General features: G+C 46.4%; 2 protein-coding genes across 7 annotated transcripts in view; one reads left to right on the plus strand and one right to left on the minus strand.

Moving 5' to 3' along the window:
* SH2D3A (SH2 domain containing 3A) overlaps positions 1 to 6216 on the plus strand; it is a 31612-nt gene extending 25396 nt beyond the window's left edge. For all 5 annotated transcript variants that reach the window (XM_033924521.1, XM_033924526.1, XM_033924523.1 and 2 more), the window contains 5 exons: positions 2053 to 2168; positions 2578 to 2749; positions 3607 to 3718; positions 3835 to 4026; positions 4623 to 6216. In XM_033924521.1, the coding sequence (XP_033780412.1) occupies positions 2053 to 2168; positions 2578 to 2749; positions 3607 to 3718; positions 3835 to 4026; positions 4623 to 4777 (747 nt within the window). In that variant the 3' untranslated portion in view covers positions 4778 to 6216. The remainder of the gene's footprint in view (positions 1 to 2052; positions 2169 to 2577; positions 2750 to 3606; positions 3719 to 3834; positions 4027 to 4622) is intronic.
* Positions 6217 to 6646: 430 nt separating this feature from the next.
* TRIP10 (thyroid hormone receptor interactor 10) overlaps positions 6647 to 17318 on the minus strand; it is a 43671-nt gene continuing 32999 nt past the window's right edge. Inside the window, exons 10-15 of one of the 2 annotated variants that reach the window (XM_033924704.1) lie at positions 16783 to 16944; positions 16521 to 16630; positions 14237 to 14369; positions 13941 to 14062; positions 10429 to 10559; positions 6647 to 7868 (exon numbers count right to left, since the gene is read on the minus strand). In XM_033924704.1, coding sequence (XP_033780595.1) covers positions 7720 to 7868; positions 10429 to 10559; positions 13941 to 14062; positions 14237 to 14369; positions 16521 to 16630; positions 16783 to 16944 — 807 coding nt within the window. In that variant the 3' untranslated portion in view covers positions 6647 to 7719. The remainder of the gene's footprint in view (positions 7869 to 10428; positions 10560 to 13940; positions 14063 to 14236; positions 14370 to 16520; positions 16631 to 16782; positions 16945 to 17318) is intronic. The other variant, XM_033924705.1, reaches the window with a different exon arrangement.

Raw genomic sequence — 17318 nt, forward strand, 5'->3', positions numbered from 1 at the left:
AGCATCAGAAAAGGGAGGAAGAGAAGAAGGAAAGCTACAGGGTATTTAGTTATTTTTTTTGTTAAAAAGCTTATAGCCCACCTATAACTAAGCGAATTCCAACATACATAATCATAAAACAGATAAACAAAATTTTAAAACAATATACATTTCTTTTCAAAAACATTCCCTCCTATTCATTTACGGGCCAGTGAAGTCTTAGCCCTGGGCCAGAGCCTCATCTTGTCCCTAGGTTAAGCTGGTTATGGTTAGAACCACTGCCTCAGCACCCTGAGGTTGCAGGTTCGATCCCTATGTCACTCCCTGTGACCCTGGGAAAGTCACTTCATCCTCCATTTTCCCACAACTACTATTTATCACTTATATCACGCTTAAAGACTGTACATTTTGACATTTAATAGACAGTTCCTGCTCAGAAGAGCTTACAATCTAACTCGGACAGGCAGACATGACATATAGGGTTGGAGATGCAGAACCCAAGGTGAGAAGAGTTAGGCGTTAAAAGCAGTCTCAAAGAGGTGGGCTTTTAACTTGGACTAGAACACTGCCAGCAACAGAGCACGACGTAGGGATTTGGCATACGGCGCAGCAAGATAGAAGGGATGGAGTCTGGAGTTGGCAGAGGAGGAGAAGGGCATAGATAGGAGGGACTTATCAGTTGAGCAGAGCTCACGGGGGTGGGGGGGGGAGATAGTTAGAGGTAGCTGAGTGAATACATTTGTAGGTCGGTAAGAGGAGTTTGAACTGTATTCAGAAATGGATAGGAAGCCAATGAAGTGCCTTTAGAAGAGTGGCTCTCATGGAACATGAGTCGTGCAGCTGAATTCTGGACAGATTGAAGGGGAAAAAGATGGCAGAGGGGAAGACCAGAGAGTAGCAAATTCCAGTAGTCTAAGTGCGAGGCAATGAGGGCGTGGCTAAGGGTTTTGGTAGTGTGCTCGGAGAGGAAGGGTCAGATTTTGGTAATATCAGAGAGGAAGAAGCGGCAGGTTTTAGCGATATGTTGTATCTGGGCGGTGAAGGAGATGACCCTGAGATGGCGAGCAGACAAAACAGGGAGGATGAGAGCATTGGCCACAGCGACAGAATGGGAAGGTGGGCAGCTCCGTTTTAGCCATATTCAGTTTCAGACAGGCAGGCTGAGACTTGGGTCTAGGTTTCAGGAGAGATATCTTGGAGTCGATACTGGAAGCCGTGGGAGGAGATCAGCGATCCAAGTGAGCTGGTGCAGAGATTGAGAAAAGGAACAGTTCTTGGACAGAGCGGGAAGGCTGTGGAAGAGGAACCACCAAAGGTGGTTGGGAGAGAAGGTGCCATAGGACAGACTGATCTATAAGTACCTTAATAAACTTAAACATCCCCCACACAATCAACTGAACCTTCACCATATACAGAAAACCCTCATCACACCTTATTCCAGAAACCAAACCCAGGGTCCCACAAGTCACTAAACCTAGAAATAATTACATGTGAAGATAATGCTATCAGCAACCTGCCAGCTACAAAAAAGCTCTTTGTAAACCAGCGTTTCAGAAATATCTGTTCAGGATGTGATCTGATTTTTAGCGTATATTGTATGTATGTAACTTCTATGCAACGTTGATGCAGTTTGTAACCTGCCTAGAACTCCGCTCTGTGAGGATTTGGTGGGATATAAGACTAGTACTAGCGTGTTCCTTTAGCACAGTGGTCTCACACTTAGGGCCCAGGGGCCACATGTGGTCCGCCAGGTACTATTTTGAGGCCCTGGGTATGTTTATCATAATCACAAAAGTAAAATAAAGCAGTTTCTTGCTCATATGTCTCTTTAGCTATAAATGACAATATTATAATTAAGACTTAGCCAAAAGGAAAGATTTAGAAACTATAAAGAAATTGTCATTTCTTTAATAAGACATGAACTCTTTTTTTCTGCGGCCCTCCAAGTACCTACAAATCCAAAATGTGGCCCTGCAAAGGGTGTGAGTTTGAGACCACTGCTCTAGCACAGTGTGACGTGATCTTTCTGAAGGGATCCTCTGTGTCCTACACTAACAGCTGTCTTTGGAACAGGTCATTCGTGTCTGTGGGGTCTCTCCCGAACAGCAGACGATGATGGGTGTTGCCTCTGGTCTGGAACTGATCACTTTACCTCATGGACAGCAGCTGAGGAAAGATCTATTGGAGAGGTTCGCCCCCTACTGCTCATCTTATGCATTGCATGTGCTGCAGGTAGAGACTGAATGGTTAAGGGAAGCAAACTTACAGATTTTCCTGAAGGAAAATTCGGACCCATGACCACGCCCCATCCCCATTAACCTGTTTGTGCGTCGGGATGGCATCCGTGCATGCGCAGATGAGAAACGAGGACATGTCCGGGGAAATCCGAACGTCTAGTAACCCTAAGCTTACAGGACTTTAAACAGCAAAGTTTGGGTAGGGGGGCTTGCAGGGTTCTTTAAGGGGGTGAGATAACTTGCAGAAATCATGTTTGTGTGTGGGGGCTGTAGGGTAGATGATGTATGTGGTTGGAAGGAGGCTTCATGCCTGTCAGTAATGTCTCTTATGAAAATACAAGTAAACATTTCCTCCTTACAGGCATCACCTGATTGCTTTGGGAATTGTGGTGGATATTCTGGGATGCACTGGTACAGTTGCAGAGAGAGCTATGACCCTCCACAAGATCATTGAACTAGCTCTGGAGCTGAAAGCCTCAATTGGAGACCTCTTTGCTTTCTCTGCTGTGATGAAAGCCCTCGAGTTCCCGCAGGTGTGTGCATCGATCTGCCGTCAGGGTAGGATGCCAAGAGTCAATTGAATCAAGAAACAGATAAAAATGTAAACTATTGTGAGGTGGGAGGGAGATTGTAGGACAGCTCCAATTCAGCTTCTGCGTCAGCCAATAATAAGAACATTGTCCTAGAGAAAGAGGATTGAACCAAAAGCAGACCCAGGTGTAGGGACAGGGGATACAGAAGCATTGCAGTGGCCTTTGGGCTTTAGGTCTTCCTAACCATGAAAAAATGCACATAACTTATTTTTAACTTTGTTTGTGTATTAAGGACTTAGTTTGGCAGGACACAGGATTCAATGACAGAATCCTTACATTGAAGGCCCCTGTGACCCAAGTGCTGAATCCGATACAACCAAGGGGGAAACTGGCATGTTTGAAAAATGATCCCCCCTCTGGAAACACCATATAGTGAAAAGGTCATTGAGGGACCTGGAAATGGTGAACCAGGATGTTCTAGTGAAGGTCCCAGTGATGCTTTTGTACCCGCTCCCAAATTTTTACACCTCTCGCCTTTATCTTTTTCACTGGTTTGGACTTATTGGCATGAGCTTTGATAGCGGCTCCAGCAGTTACTACCCAAGGACAGTACCAGGAAAAGCTCTACGGTCAAAGAATGTCAATTTAATCATGAATTAATAAAGTGCGTGTCTGTTGGATGGACTATTCAGGTCATTAACTAATTTACTCTGGATCTTTGCCTCTAACAGCATTCCTGCTCCACGTCCACCAGTCCTGTGATGATGCAATACCAACGCCTGTGCTGGGTTCAAGCAGGAACTTCAGCCGCACTGCACATGCATTTTTTTAACTATCCCCTCTGCTCCTTTTTACAGATTGCAAGACTTGAGCAGACTTGGTCAGCTTTGCGCCAGCATCACACAGCGAGCGCCATTGCATTTCAGAAACAGCTAAAACCCTTCATGAAAATCCTGAATGAATGCAAAGGTAAGAGACTCCCACCTAATTGTGTTTTTCTCCTGTTATTCTCTCCCCCCCCCAGAGAGACCATCTATCTAGTCAGCCCCTCCCTGAGAGTAATCTCAGACATGTCTGTTTTGCAGAAAATGTGTCTGTGTCCCTCGGTGGCATCTCAGTACCACATATTCTTCCTCTGATTAGCGTGATGGAGGGGACAGAGCTGTGGGATCACACCGAAGAGGGTTGTGAACTGCTGCTGCGCATCCTGGAGTCAGCACGATCCGTTGCAGGGAACGCGAGAGTTTACCAGAGGAATGCAGAGGACAAACTCGCAGGTGAGGCCTTGAGCAACTGAACATGAGACGTGGCCCTTTCAGCTTTTCTGCTCTGTGGGACAAAGGAAAGTCAGTGCATACATAGCCCTGGGATTTTGTTCTCTTGGTCTCAGGAGATCCCTTTCACTGCCTACTGGCGATGGCATCATGGGAGATTTCATGCCGATATTTGTGAGACGATTTTTAAATTTGTCCATCTCAACATTATATAAATCAAGAATGTGAAATCAGTGGAAATTCAGATTCCAGAGCATCAGCCTCCATGAGATAACATTTTGCAGAGTGGAAGTTCAAAAGAGGGAGCAAGGTTACTGTCCTCAGGACCTCTCCCAACCCCAGGCCAAGTGAGCACTGTTACAGCCCCCAACACTCAGTCATAAAAGAGCCCTTTGCACATCAGTGATTAACTATCATACATAAATCCTTCTAAGACCAACATTTGAAATCTGAAAGTACTTACGTGACTCCATTTCAAGGTGCTGAAGTATTTTTTTTCTGGAAATTGGCTGCTTCTGATCATAGCGCTCATAAAGGCAGTGGCAGAAGGGTCTTGCTTCTCGCATGTTTTTACTTACAGCTTCTCCTTCCTTTCGCAGGTTTTGAACCCAGCCCACAGCTGCTTGAGGCCTTTAGGACAGAGTTTGCTCTCCGGTTGTTCTGGGGCAGTAAAGGAGCTGAAGCACCACAGAGTGAACGATATAAAAAATTTGATCAAGTTTTGACTGTTCTTTCCCAGAAACTGGAGTGGTGACTTCCTCTGGTGTGGCGCTGGAGCAGGGGGCAGAGGGAGTTCAAGGCTGTGCCCACTGCTGAAGGACCCAGGTGCAGGATCACTTGGGGAGAAAAGAGGCAGCAAAGACTTTGGGGGGCTGCCCTAGAGAGGCATACAGCAGAGATTTGAGGTGATGGTTGGCTTGCCCACGGCTACAGAACACTGGATGACTTTTTGTATTTATTAAGAAGCAGATGCCACCTGCAGGCCCCCAGGTCACTCAAGTATCATCATCTACCTTGTGCACTTACTGCTGGAACTAGTCTGTGATTAAAAACGGTTATTTGCACAACATGGAATATTTCTCGATCATGAGTTTCCAACCAACCCACCCTGGCTACTCATCCACCGAGACTGGACACTCCAGCCACCCCCCAGCCACCATGCCCAGGCATTCCAGTCTCCCCACCCTGGCCAAGCACTCCAAACTACCCCGCACCACCCCCACCCACACCATGCTTAGCCATTCCAGTCAACCCCCCCCCCCCCTCCCACACACACACACACACTCTCTTACACATACAGGTATCTTCTACAGGGTGAGGCAAAAAACGTAGCCCCCTGGAGCATTTTTGCTGTTTTCTTAGCAATCTCTTGGAATTACAAGGTGAAATTGTACAGCTTTATCTCTAATGTTTATATCCTGAGTGGAACGAGATTATTATCTTTAAACAAAGTGAAATTACTGACTTTTAGCCATGACCACCCAACGATTTTTGCATATTCATTTTTGCATTTTTGCACTGTTAAACTACCACTATTTGAAAAATAAAATGGGACACCAGCTTACTAGTAATGTCACAGCGACGCAGACTTTCGTAAATAATAATTTGGATCATTTGAATTTGTGTATGAAAGTTTACAGATAATTTCTTTAACAGTTTTTCAGATCGGAAGAGCAATCATGTAACAGATGAAATGAGAATCCAGATACTGCAGGAACAAGGTTTTGGAGCAAATCATGTCACGAACAGCAGCTCAGCCCGGAAGAAACAAAATCTTGATGCGTTGCTAATTGTATCATTTGAATGACGTTATTTTACTGTTTTAGCTCAAACATTTTTAACGCACAAAAATTGCTAGGTAATAATTTTAAAAAGCCAATTACGTCATTTGTTTAACAGTAATGCGTAAGTATAATGACTAACCCCCCCCCCCCTACAAAACCACAAAAATGGTTTTTAGTAGCTCCCAACACTCATAGGAACTTTCACTGTTTTGTAAAAAGGGGGGGTGAGGGGTGATAAATAAGACACCCTAGTCACCCAGTCCTTGGTTAATAATTTTAACATGGTAAAGGGGGAGGGGAGAGAAAATGATTGTTCCAAGTATAAATTGTATGTTTAATAATGCATTTTATGAAATATTTATGTTCAGATATTTGTATTGCATTGTCAAAGTTTAAAAATCAATAAAGATTTATAAAAAAAAAAAAAAAAAAAGGTTGGCTAAGTTCCTATTGGAACAGAACATACACAGGTAAGGCTAGACTCAAATAAGGCACTGGACTTTGACCTAAGGGCTGCCACATGAGCGAACTCTGCTGGGCACGATGGACCACCGGTCTGACCCAACAGCGGCAAATCTTATGTTCTTAAAACCAGCTACGCTATCCTCAGTCACTCAGTCACCCAGTCCTTGGTTAATAATTTTAACATGTCCAAAGCGGTTGCTGAGAAAACTGCAAAAAACAAAAATACTAGGAACAACCTCTGACGTTCAAAACTCTTCAGGTCCATCCAACCCAACTGCTGAAAATACTTCAAACTTTGCTGCCGTGTCATAACTAAGCAGCCCAAATACTGCCCTCAACCCCACCAACTCTCCAGGAAAATACCCACAACCGAACACAAGCAATTTCTCTCTTTATAAACCTTGTCAAGGCAAAAATACAGATCTTTCCACAGCATAGAAAAGGCACAAGCTGGTGAAGAAACATTTCTGAATCACACTGAAAAGGGCTGTGGCTCTGGATCTCATCTCCAAAGCACTAGCCTGAGATTCAGTGCGATCAAAGCAATTTATACACAGTTTAGGAAAAGTGGTACAGAAAATCTACACATTAAATAATTCCCTACCAACAGAATTAATTGACACAGGATTGCGTTTGCAGGTGAATCTTGCAAGGGGATGGTACATTCTTTTCAGAAACATGTCCTTTCATTTCTGTTTCATAAAATAAAGTGCACAACGATGGGGGGAAATATAGCAAGGAAATCAGAAAGGGGTGTTTCAGTCCCTCCTTTCCCAGCACAAGGGGGACAGCAGGATCACCACCTGCTCCCAGAATTTCACAATGTTCACTCAGGATCGGGGCTCAAAGATTCCCCGCTGATCAAAACCGTTACTAATTCAAAGCGCCCCCACCCTCCAGGAACTCTGACCACATGTCCCAAGTCTATTTTGACATGGAGAAAGGTTTCCTGTTCCAGAGATTTCATTCAACGCTTGCGCTCTATTTCTGGCCATTATGTCAGTTCGCTCACCACCACCGTTGTCAGGATCACTAATAGCCCCTCTGCCATCCCCCTGCCTCTGCCCAGCCAGATGGTGACACAGCACCGAACAGTCTAATGCCAGCTCACTGCCTCCCAGCAGAAGTCCACCATTTCCCACAGCTCCATAAAACCTATCATTTGACGCTTGACCCCACTACATTAAAGATGTTATGTGATGTTCTTCTCCAAATTTATCAGCCCAGACCCCCAAAGCATCGACACAGAAGCAAAACCATCAGGGCAGGTCATGAGGGACCTTCAAAACCACACGCAGCTCAGTCTCTCTTATACAGCAGGTGCCTGCTCTGAAGTCCGAGTGCAGACAATGGCTTTAAATTCCTATGAAATAAAGTTACAATACCAGCACTTGTGCATTTTCTGGTACAGTCCATTTTTCCTGTGTGGGTCACATTCCCACCTAGGCTATTTCAGATGGATTTGAACATAGGATGTCGGTACATAGCCCTCTGTCCCTTTATTCTTTTGAACCCGGGTCCACCCGTCACCTTTGTCTTCTTCCATCAGACTCAGCTCCTCACCCTCATTTATGGCAATCGTGCCATCACCGGACCCTGAGCATAAAAAAACAAGGGCAGGTTAAAAGTATTAACTTAGAAGGAGAATTTTGCAGACAGACAAACTGACTATGGCCTGTGCTTCAGAAACCAGGTTTCAGCTGCAGTAAGAACAGAAATCAGTCACACGAGGGGCTGTTATGAGATAACCCTGTCAGGGTCTCTTAAGACCACAAAGGTGTGGCTTGTGGAAAAGAGGAATTGTATGGCTGGGAAAGGGTATCCGGGACTGAAATATTAACATTCCTATATGCACTGCAAAGGCCTCCTCTATCAACATGTTCAAAGCCCTTTTTAAGTCCCTTCAGATAATAGCTATAAACTGCTTTAATTATACCACAGAAAGGGAGATTATCAAATGCATGACCCCCCCAGGTTCTTTAAGGAGTGAAAAAACATCAGGGCTGACATCAGTGGCCCAGGTGCCATCTTGGGGGGTGGTCCCAGCACCCGTCCTCCTCCGCCCCTTCCCCCCACCATACCTCTAGCTCTTTGGGATGTGAGCAGCAACTCCAACCTGCTGCTGGCGCCTGCGTCAACTCTCCCTCTGATGTCACTTCTGGGCTCCATGCCTAAGATGTGGGCAGCAAGTCCGTGATGCTGCTCAAACCAGGAAAGTTAAAGGTATGGGGGAAGGGAAGAGGATAGGGAGGAGCACCACTGCCCCCTGCGGCTTCTCACCCTCACTATGCCACTGGCTGACGTCCAGTGGAAAGTAATGGGTGGGAAGGGCTATATCCTACTGGCCAGCCAACTTTACCCAACACGATCCTGTTTCTAGGAGACGAATTAGATTAGATCCATAATGAAACAAATCAGGAAAAAGCACCAACACGCCGGGCAATACAGGGCCAGAGCTGGAGTTTCTTGGTTAGTGGAATTTCTCAGTGGGGCAGCAGAACAAATGTCCTTACTCACTCTGAATCGTGATCTGGGTACCATTAGGCTGATCAATTAATACCTAAGCTCAAATTCAGGGGGAGGGAGGATTTTTCTCCAGTTTCTTTTAACTCCCTAACTGTTAATTTCACGGGGCTCCCCCCTTGTTCTGGTACAGTCTGAAGGCAAAAATAACCGTTTCTTATCTACTAGTTTCATGCCACTCATGATCCTAGAAATTAGAGAATGACACAGTGCTGGTTACCCGCGGCTAGCCGCGTTTAGCTGCAGGTAACCCGCCAAAACAGTGACCCAAAAAAATGGTCACTGCGAGTTCGGGGACAAGGCCATTCACCGCCCCGTGGAGCGGTGAACGGTAACACGGAGTGGTGAACAAGGAGTGAACGCGCAGTGAACGAGTGTTCGAACTGGCAGCCCACTCTGTCCCGCCGTCCGTCCATGCTTCTCCCTCCCTCCTTTCCCCTTACCTTTTCTTCTTAAAACTGGCGATTTCTATAAGGCTACGAGCAGTATTACAGCTGGAGCTTTGAAGTCGCGTCGCATTGCCTGCTGGTAAAAGTCTCCTCTGACGCAACTTCCTGTTTCCGGTTGCATCGGAGGAGACTTCTAGCAGGCAACCCGAAGCGACTTCAAGGCTCCGGCTGTAATACAGCTCGTAGCCTTATAGAAATCGCCAGTTTTAAGAAGAAAAGGTAAGGGAAAAGGAGGGAGGGAGCTGCTGGACCGCGTGAAGGGTGCTGGGGGTGGGGGGAAGGAAAGGAGAAGACGCTGAAGACGGGGCCGGGGCCGTGATAGAGACAGCGGGGCGGTGAAGGGGACGGCAGAGACGGGGACGGGGCGGTGAAAGGGACAGCGGGGACGGGGGGTGCAGAGGATGGTGGTCCGGGGACGGGGCGGTGATGGGGACAGAAATTTTCCCCGTGTCATTCTCTACTAGAAATCTCTATCATATCTCTTCTCCAATATGAAACAGCCACAACTTCTTTAGCCTTGGGGGGGTTGACTTTGTTAGCCATCTACTATCGCTTATTTCTATCGTATTACAGACAAATGCAGAACTGTACACAAACACCCAAGAAAGAGTCCCTTCTCCAATGAGCTTACAGTCCATTCAAAACAGACAGATGGAATAAAATGAGATTAGACAGCTTAATTTATTACATCTATAGTGAAATCACGGTTATTAAACAGGAGTCTAGGAAGTTAACATGCACAAACAGCCTCCAAAAGATGAGACAGACAAAGAGCATAACGTCACCACCAAGCCTGCAGAACCTAACACACACAGAAACATGTCACCACCATCGTATTGTGTCCGTTTCCCACAATCATTTTGATAAATTCTGTATTCTATATGAAGCGAAATGCAGATTACCACATGAGTAGCAGAATAAAGTCATGAACACATGGCTAAGAAGGGTCAAAAGTGCATTAACCTGGAGGGGTCTTTGGAACACAATTCACAGATTAATGAGGGGTGCAAGGAGAGCACAGAGACAGCAGAATGGGGTGGGCGATTGTGGCCACAGCTCTACGTTATTTTTATTTGGAACAATATCAGCAATGAGAGAGGTTTGGGGCAGAGAGAGAGACTGGATTGTGTTTCATTACCCCTGGATTACCTGATGACCAGAAGCTAGAAAGTGCCAGAAATTACCTTCAAATGAGTAGAGCGCTGTACACTGTCCAATCGGAGATCCTGCCTCTTCCTCAAAGTCTTCATCAAATTCTGTGTAAATTGGCTGGTTCAAGGGGTCCTGGCTGTCATCTGAACGAGGGGTTTCAGGACTGTAAGCAACAGAGCAGGAGATCGTGAAAAGTGTTGATTTCATGGCAACACATACAGTGCTGCTTCAGATTCCCCCATTTAAAGAGACTCCTGTAGATTAGAGAGTTGTGCGGGGACAGAAATCTCACCCATCCCCAACCGTCCCCGCCAAAATCCCACCCGTCTCCGTGAGGAATCCCTCCATCCCCACCCATCCCCGCGAGGAATCCCCTCCGTCCCCACGAGGAATCCCCTCCATCCCCGCCCATCCCTATAAACTTCAGAAATAGTTATTTCTTTTAATTATGCTACTGAATTAAAGTCTCTGGTAGAGAGGCTCGTCTTCTTTTCCTGCCTACAGCATGAACATGTAGCCAACCGGAAGTCTTCTCCCGACGTCAGAGCTGATGTCGGAGGAAAGGCTTTGCGTCAATCACGTGCAGGGCCTATTTGGAAATACTGAGCGCCCATGAGCTTGTGTTCTGAAAACTTTCTTTGCACGGTGGATCCGTTTGGTCTCCACAAGCCACAGAACTGAGGATTTCTCCTCCCAAGTTTTGTTTTGTTTTTTTTGCAGTGATTTTTTTGCTCCGATTCACCAACCATGCCTGTCCCTGGCATCTGGCACCATCTGGCCTCTCCGCTGCTGCCCTTCCTGAAATGTTGGGTGGCGTGCCAGTTCCACAGGGAAAGGGGCATCTACATCCAGGACCACGGCTTCTGCCAGCCCATCTCCATCACCCTGTGCATGGACATCGCCTACAACCAGACCATCAAGGCCCTATATATTGAGCATTTTTCTATAACTGGCATCATCAAAATAAAGCATTAAAAACCCAAACAAACCAAGTATGGTTAGGTTTCAGGCTAGAAAATTCTCTGGTGCCTTTCCAGTTACTGTTACCTGGTAATTAACTGGAAATGCTGGGCCATAAGAACAAGGAGGATGGTGGCCTGGAGGTGCACCAGTTCTACCCGCTGGTGAAGGTGCACTGCTCATCAGAGCTCAGGTTTTTCCTCTACTCCATGTACGCCCTGGTGTGCATGGTGCAGGAGCAGGCCACCCTGCCGTGCTGGTCCATCTGCGAATGGGTGCGTCAGGGATGAACACATTCGGCTTCCAGTGGGCAGAACCATTTGGAAGACGGGGGGGGGGGGCAGGGAGGTAGGCGATGCTCTCCACCACACTTTCAATTGCCAACCACTGCCCACCACAGAGACTGCCTTCACCCTTTAAGCACCCCTCTTCACCTTGTGGTCTACCATCTCACCCTGTGGTTTACCATTTCTTCCCAGCCTGCCATCCAACATAGCCACTTTAATCTCATTCCCTCCTCCCCCCCCCCAATCCTACCTTCTTACTCATGTCTGAAATCACCCGCCGTTTTTCTTCTCCAGGACCCTGCCCCCTCCAACACCACTTCTCGCCTTGGCTCTCCCTCTGCCCTGCCGGAGAAACAGCAGAAACGGCATCAGAGGGAGCGAGAGACTGGAGAAAGACAGTTGTGTGGAACAGGTTGGAAGAATTGAGGGGGGGGGGGACAGAGGCTGAGGCTTTGGATTTGAGAGAGAGGGGGAGAAACCCAAATGGTGAGTGAGCTATTGCCTGTTTGCCTCTCACCGTCCATACTGATAGTCCTTGTGTTGAGATCTGCCTGGAGGAAGAACTCATAACCCATCCTTGAAAAGCTTTTAAGGAGAGCTTCTAACTCACCCTATCCCCCAACGCAGTTTGCCATAAGCTTTGCGTCTTTCTAGTAAAAGGCGTCTCCGCCACTGCTCCCCCACTCTACGGTGCGTCCAAGTACGCCACCTCCGACCAGCCTTTCCACTGCTCCCTGTTCCTCAATTCCACTGCTCAAGGTTCCTGCCTACCTCAATTACTGGTTCTTGGAGGAGAAGGACTGCGTGGCCCTCCACGAGGCTGCCAGAGGCGACAGCTACATGTTCTTCACCCAGGAAGAGATCTGCCCACTACCCTGCACGTGACTGACGTGGAGCCTTCTCTCCGACGCCTACTCTGACGTCGAGGGTTAGACTTCCGGTCAGCTACGTGTGCGAGCAGGTAGGAAAAGAAGAGGAGCCTCTCGCTGCCTCCAACCCCACGGGATCCCCGAGACCACGAGGGGCGTCCCCACGGGATCCCCGTGACCACAGGTCCCGCGGGATTCCCGTCGTCCCCGTTCCCATGCAGCTCTCTACTGTAGATAGCTGATGACACTAATGCACAGGTTTCAACTCAGGGCTTTCTACACAGGATACTACAGAATGGGGTAACTAACCATCTGATAGAAATCAGCTAGGTGGCACTGCGCACAGATAGAATTGCACATTGGAGTTATCTAGAATTCTATGATGAATACCATCATGTCCCAACGATATCCTACTATGGAGTCTGCCAGTTTGCTTTATCATTCGTTTCTGCAACTTTGAATCTTCATCTACATTGAATGGTTCCAGTATCTTTTCCAAGAGAATATCTCAGTAATAACACTTTATAGATTCTTCAGGACCGTCAGAGGTGACACTCTCATAGCAATATCAATGGGAGCCGGTTTCATCATCAGTCTAAAGCTAAATTTTTTTAAAACTTATTTCAGACTTTTCTTTATATGTAACACCCTTTATAGTGAAATTTACTAGCGTTAAAATTTAGAAGCTGAAGCACTTATCTGTATTCATATTGGGGGGGTACATTCTGCCGACGCGAACCCATGTTTCGCCAGTACAGGCTGTCTCAAGGCCATATCCAAATTTATTAAAAGTTTGATATACCGCCTAATCTGGCTTCAAGACGGTGTAGAATAATAAAAAAAGGGAGTACATAAAACGTAAAGAGTAGGAATAAAATCAGACATTACATTAAGGACTCCTTTTACGAAACCGCATTAGCATTTTAACACGCGTAATAACGCCCGCTAATTTGCAGGCCGCTCTAGCCGCTACCGCCTCCTCTTGAGCAGGTGGTACTTTTTCGGCTAGCGCAGGGATCGCTAATGTGGCTTCGTAAAAGGAGCCCTAAGTATATGTAAACTAAATAAAGAAAGAAAAGTCTAAAATCCGTTTTAAAAAATATAAGATATTACGCTTTAGAGTGACAAAGATATATGGTGAAACTGGCTCCCATTGACATGACCTCTGACGGTGCTGAAGAATCTATAAAGATTAGGGTGTCCATCAAAATCTGTGAATCTCTTCTGAAATTGGCTTCATAGCCACCATCTAGTTTTTGCAGCGCATCAAAGTCAAGTGTGCCAGGTAAATTGGTAAAACAGGCCAAACGGACACCTTCGCGCTAAAGTTAATGAACTCTTTACTTCAGAGGCCTTTTCTCCCTGAATGCCGATACATTTTCCTAGTTTACATAGAAGGGAAAGTTCTGGTTAAACAGAAATCATTACCTGTCCTTCTCAAGAGAGCAGACACTATCGTTCAGGGTTGAGGTGGGATCAGAATGGCCACTGTTCCTCACCATACTGTCACCACGATTATTCATGCGACTCTCTACCGTGGATAGCCAAGTCTAGGGCATAAAGAAAAAGGAAGATTTATGCCCGGCAAAACCACCTCAAAAACCAGAGTTACAGCTCCGCAAAGTGTACCTACAGAATCACACACATTGTCCTTCCCCACATACTAAACCAGCAGCACCCTTTCTGTAAAACCACTCACTCACATGGATTTTCCTGGCCCTCACCTCATATTTTTGGATTTCCAAGTGTAATTTCTCAATGTTGCCGAGTGTTTCTGAGATCTTTGGCTCCAGACTATTTGGGTTCCCCATCTGTGGGGATTTCTGATAAACATCCTTCATCTTATTTAAGGCATCTCTGCAGGTCAATAAAAGCAACAGTTAGCATCTGGGAGGAAGAATATATTGACAAAGTGACTGAGTAGAATATAAACCCACAGAGGCACAAATTTTGAAGCTAGCTAGAGCGGCATCTTTGCAGATAACATGGTGGCAGAGGATAGCTGAGAAGTGCCGTTGAGAAGAAGTTCCTGCAGCTGGACCCGTGTTTGAAGGGGCTTTGGAGCAAAGTCTCCATGTAGAAGTTTCACATCTCTCTCAGGTTTCAGATTTTTATTAAATTTAATTAAATGCTTAAAAGATGCACAATCCATACACAGGGCCAGGTTTAGACAGGCTGGGGCCCAGGGCAGAAATTAAGGAGGGGCCCTTCTTCTAACAATTTCCCCATGCACCATTACTACCATCCTATATAATAAAACCCTTGCTGCACATGCGCATTCTTACCTGCGTGCTTCCGTGATCTCTGATCAGTAGGTCCGTGGCCGGCAGGAGTGCGTATGCGCGCTTACCTTTGACAGGGGCCACCAGACAAATCGGAAAGTGCTGGGCAGACAAATTCGCTGGCCTCCCTGCTCTCCCAGACCTCCAACAACGAAAAACGGCACTACCGGCCGAAGTTTATTTTAAAGTTTAAAGCCACTGTGGCGGCTCCTCTCATGAGCCGCATCTGCGTCGGAGAAGGCTTCCGACGCAGGCAGCGATTGAGAGAGGAGCCACCACGGCACCTTTAAACTTAAAAAATAAACTTCAACCAATAGTGCCATTTTTCCGTTTCCGGCTGTGCCCTCTCTTCCTACCTTCAAATTGTCAGGCATGAAAAAGGAAGTCACGTCAGGAGGGGTAGAGTAAACGCTCCCGACCAGAGGGACTTGGCTGCTGTTGCTGTCGCCGACTTTAAATAACAGTTTGACAGGTGGGATGGCGGGTGGGGAGGAGAAGGGAGACGTTGGATCGGGGAGAAATCTAGCACCCGTTAATGTATCAGGTTTAAATACTAGTATTATATAAAACCATTTTAAACAACTTCTTCACATACAAACCTTCACCACATACAGAACAATGGATCGTAAATTAGAAATAGAAATATGAATACCAAAAGTGAACTAGAAACCCCAAAACGTTACATTCAGCAAGTACTTCGTTTTGTACTAAACACAACCATGAGAGGGGACTGGGCTTCCCACTTTGAGCTTAGGCTCCCTCAAAATGAACATCTCCCTTGCTGTAGCTGATGACCACCTCCTCAGGTCCAGCTTGGAACAGTATTTTCATGCATGCTAGCTGCAAAGCTTGGAGATTTCTGGTTGCTGGACCAGAGGAGGAGGTCTTCAGTTGGCAGGGCTTGGGGGATCCCCACCAGCTCAAGTATGGATATTTTGCATTCAGGTAGGAAGAAACTTTGGTGCCCATCCATCTATGTTGGGCTCCTGCTGCCCCCCCCCCCCCATCCCAATTAGTCACGTGGCTATGCCACTGAATAGATACAAATATATTTGTTATGTACATATCCCAAAGCTAACAAACCAACACAGTGGAGAAGATGCTGGTGTGCAATTTTATGGCTCGACACGCTGTCTATATCAGGCCCTAATTGTCTTCCCATGATACTTTGTACATCCTAGAATTTGCCTGTGACCTATCTATTCAAAAGAATGCCCTGACTGAACCGACCTTGAAAGCCAGGGTAGGCTGAACTTGTGCGATACAAACAGATGAATAAACAAAACATAGAAGTCCAAACTCCGCTCCGGACAAGCAAGCTGAGTTTGGCATAAGGGAGTGGGGGGGGGGGGGGGGGGGTGAGGGCAGAACCGTTTATCCCCAAAGAGCCCTGCAAAAGCGATTTAAAACAGCCGGGAGCCTCTTCAAAACACACCCTTAAAAATGATCTAATCACATCTCTTTGCAGAAGAAAATTCCATGATGTGGAAGCTACGAATGCCGATTCTCCTGTAGGATCTAGCCTGCCTCAGAGAATGTGCTGGAATCAATTCTCAGATTGTGACCCCAGGGTCTGGTCCGGACAGTATTTTGGCCCATGCATTCATTTACATATTTATATATTGCACGATCCAAAATGCCAATAAAACATGCATAAAATCCAATCACCCTACTACATCAGAACCATTCTCTTACCCTTATGGACCAGCACTGGGTACTTCATTACCTTTGATCGATCTCTTTTTGCAAATCTCGCTTTCTTTCTTCGATCGTCTGTTGTAGCTTTTTTCTCCTCTGCTCAGGGGGCAAATGGCTGAAATCCTCCGTTATGAGACTCTGTAGTAACAAGAGATTCCTGCTGTCACTGAGACGTCTCCAAGAGCTGGGCATGCATAGATTTAGCACGGGGGAGCAGTCTACCCCTTCCCTAAAACTGAAACATCTACAAGTCTAGCAGAGAAGCAGCCAGTGTATGAAATCCAACTTACCCCCCTCTTCAGGGTGCAGAAGGAAGAGATTCGGGGTTTCAATGTCTTATTAACCTCATTCAGACAGTAAGACAAGGGATCCCGGCTGAACCTGGGGGGTGGGGGTCCATTAGCAGCAGATGAAGGGTAAGAATTTAGGAGTGAAAGGGGAGGTGACAGAAGCTAAGTATAGGAAAAATAACAAGAGAGAGAAAGCAAAAAAAAAAAGGCTCAGTTGAAGAGAAAATCATAGATACAACCCCCAGAGACAACAGCAAGGATAGAGATCCCTCCCAAGAATAGTAAGAAGAGAGCCCCAACCCCCTCCCTTCACATTAAGTCATCAAAGCATAAGAGACTATCACCCGTCCACCCTGACCCAGTGCAAAGAGAAAGCATCCCACATCCAACAAACAGTGATTCCAAAATAACGTGACATGACCGGAAGACTGATAAAGAGAATGATCTGGAGGCCACAGGCAAAGGGGCAGCAGCAGGCAAGTGGGGGGAAAGGAGGCAGCAGACACAGGCCTGGAAAAAGGGAGAAAGGGAAAACC

Source organism: Geotrypetes seraphini, chromosome 16 (assembly GCF_902459505.1).
Source record: "Geotrypetes seraphini chromosome 16, aGeoSer1.1, whole genome shotgun sequence".
In the NCBI taxonomy this organism is placed as follows: domain Eukaryota; kingdom Metazoa; phylum Chordata; class Amphibia; order Gymnophiona; family Dermophiidae; genus Geotrypetes; species Geotrypetes seraphini.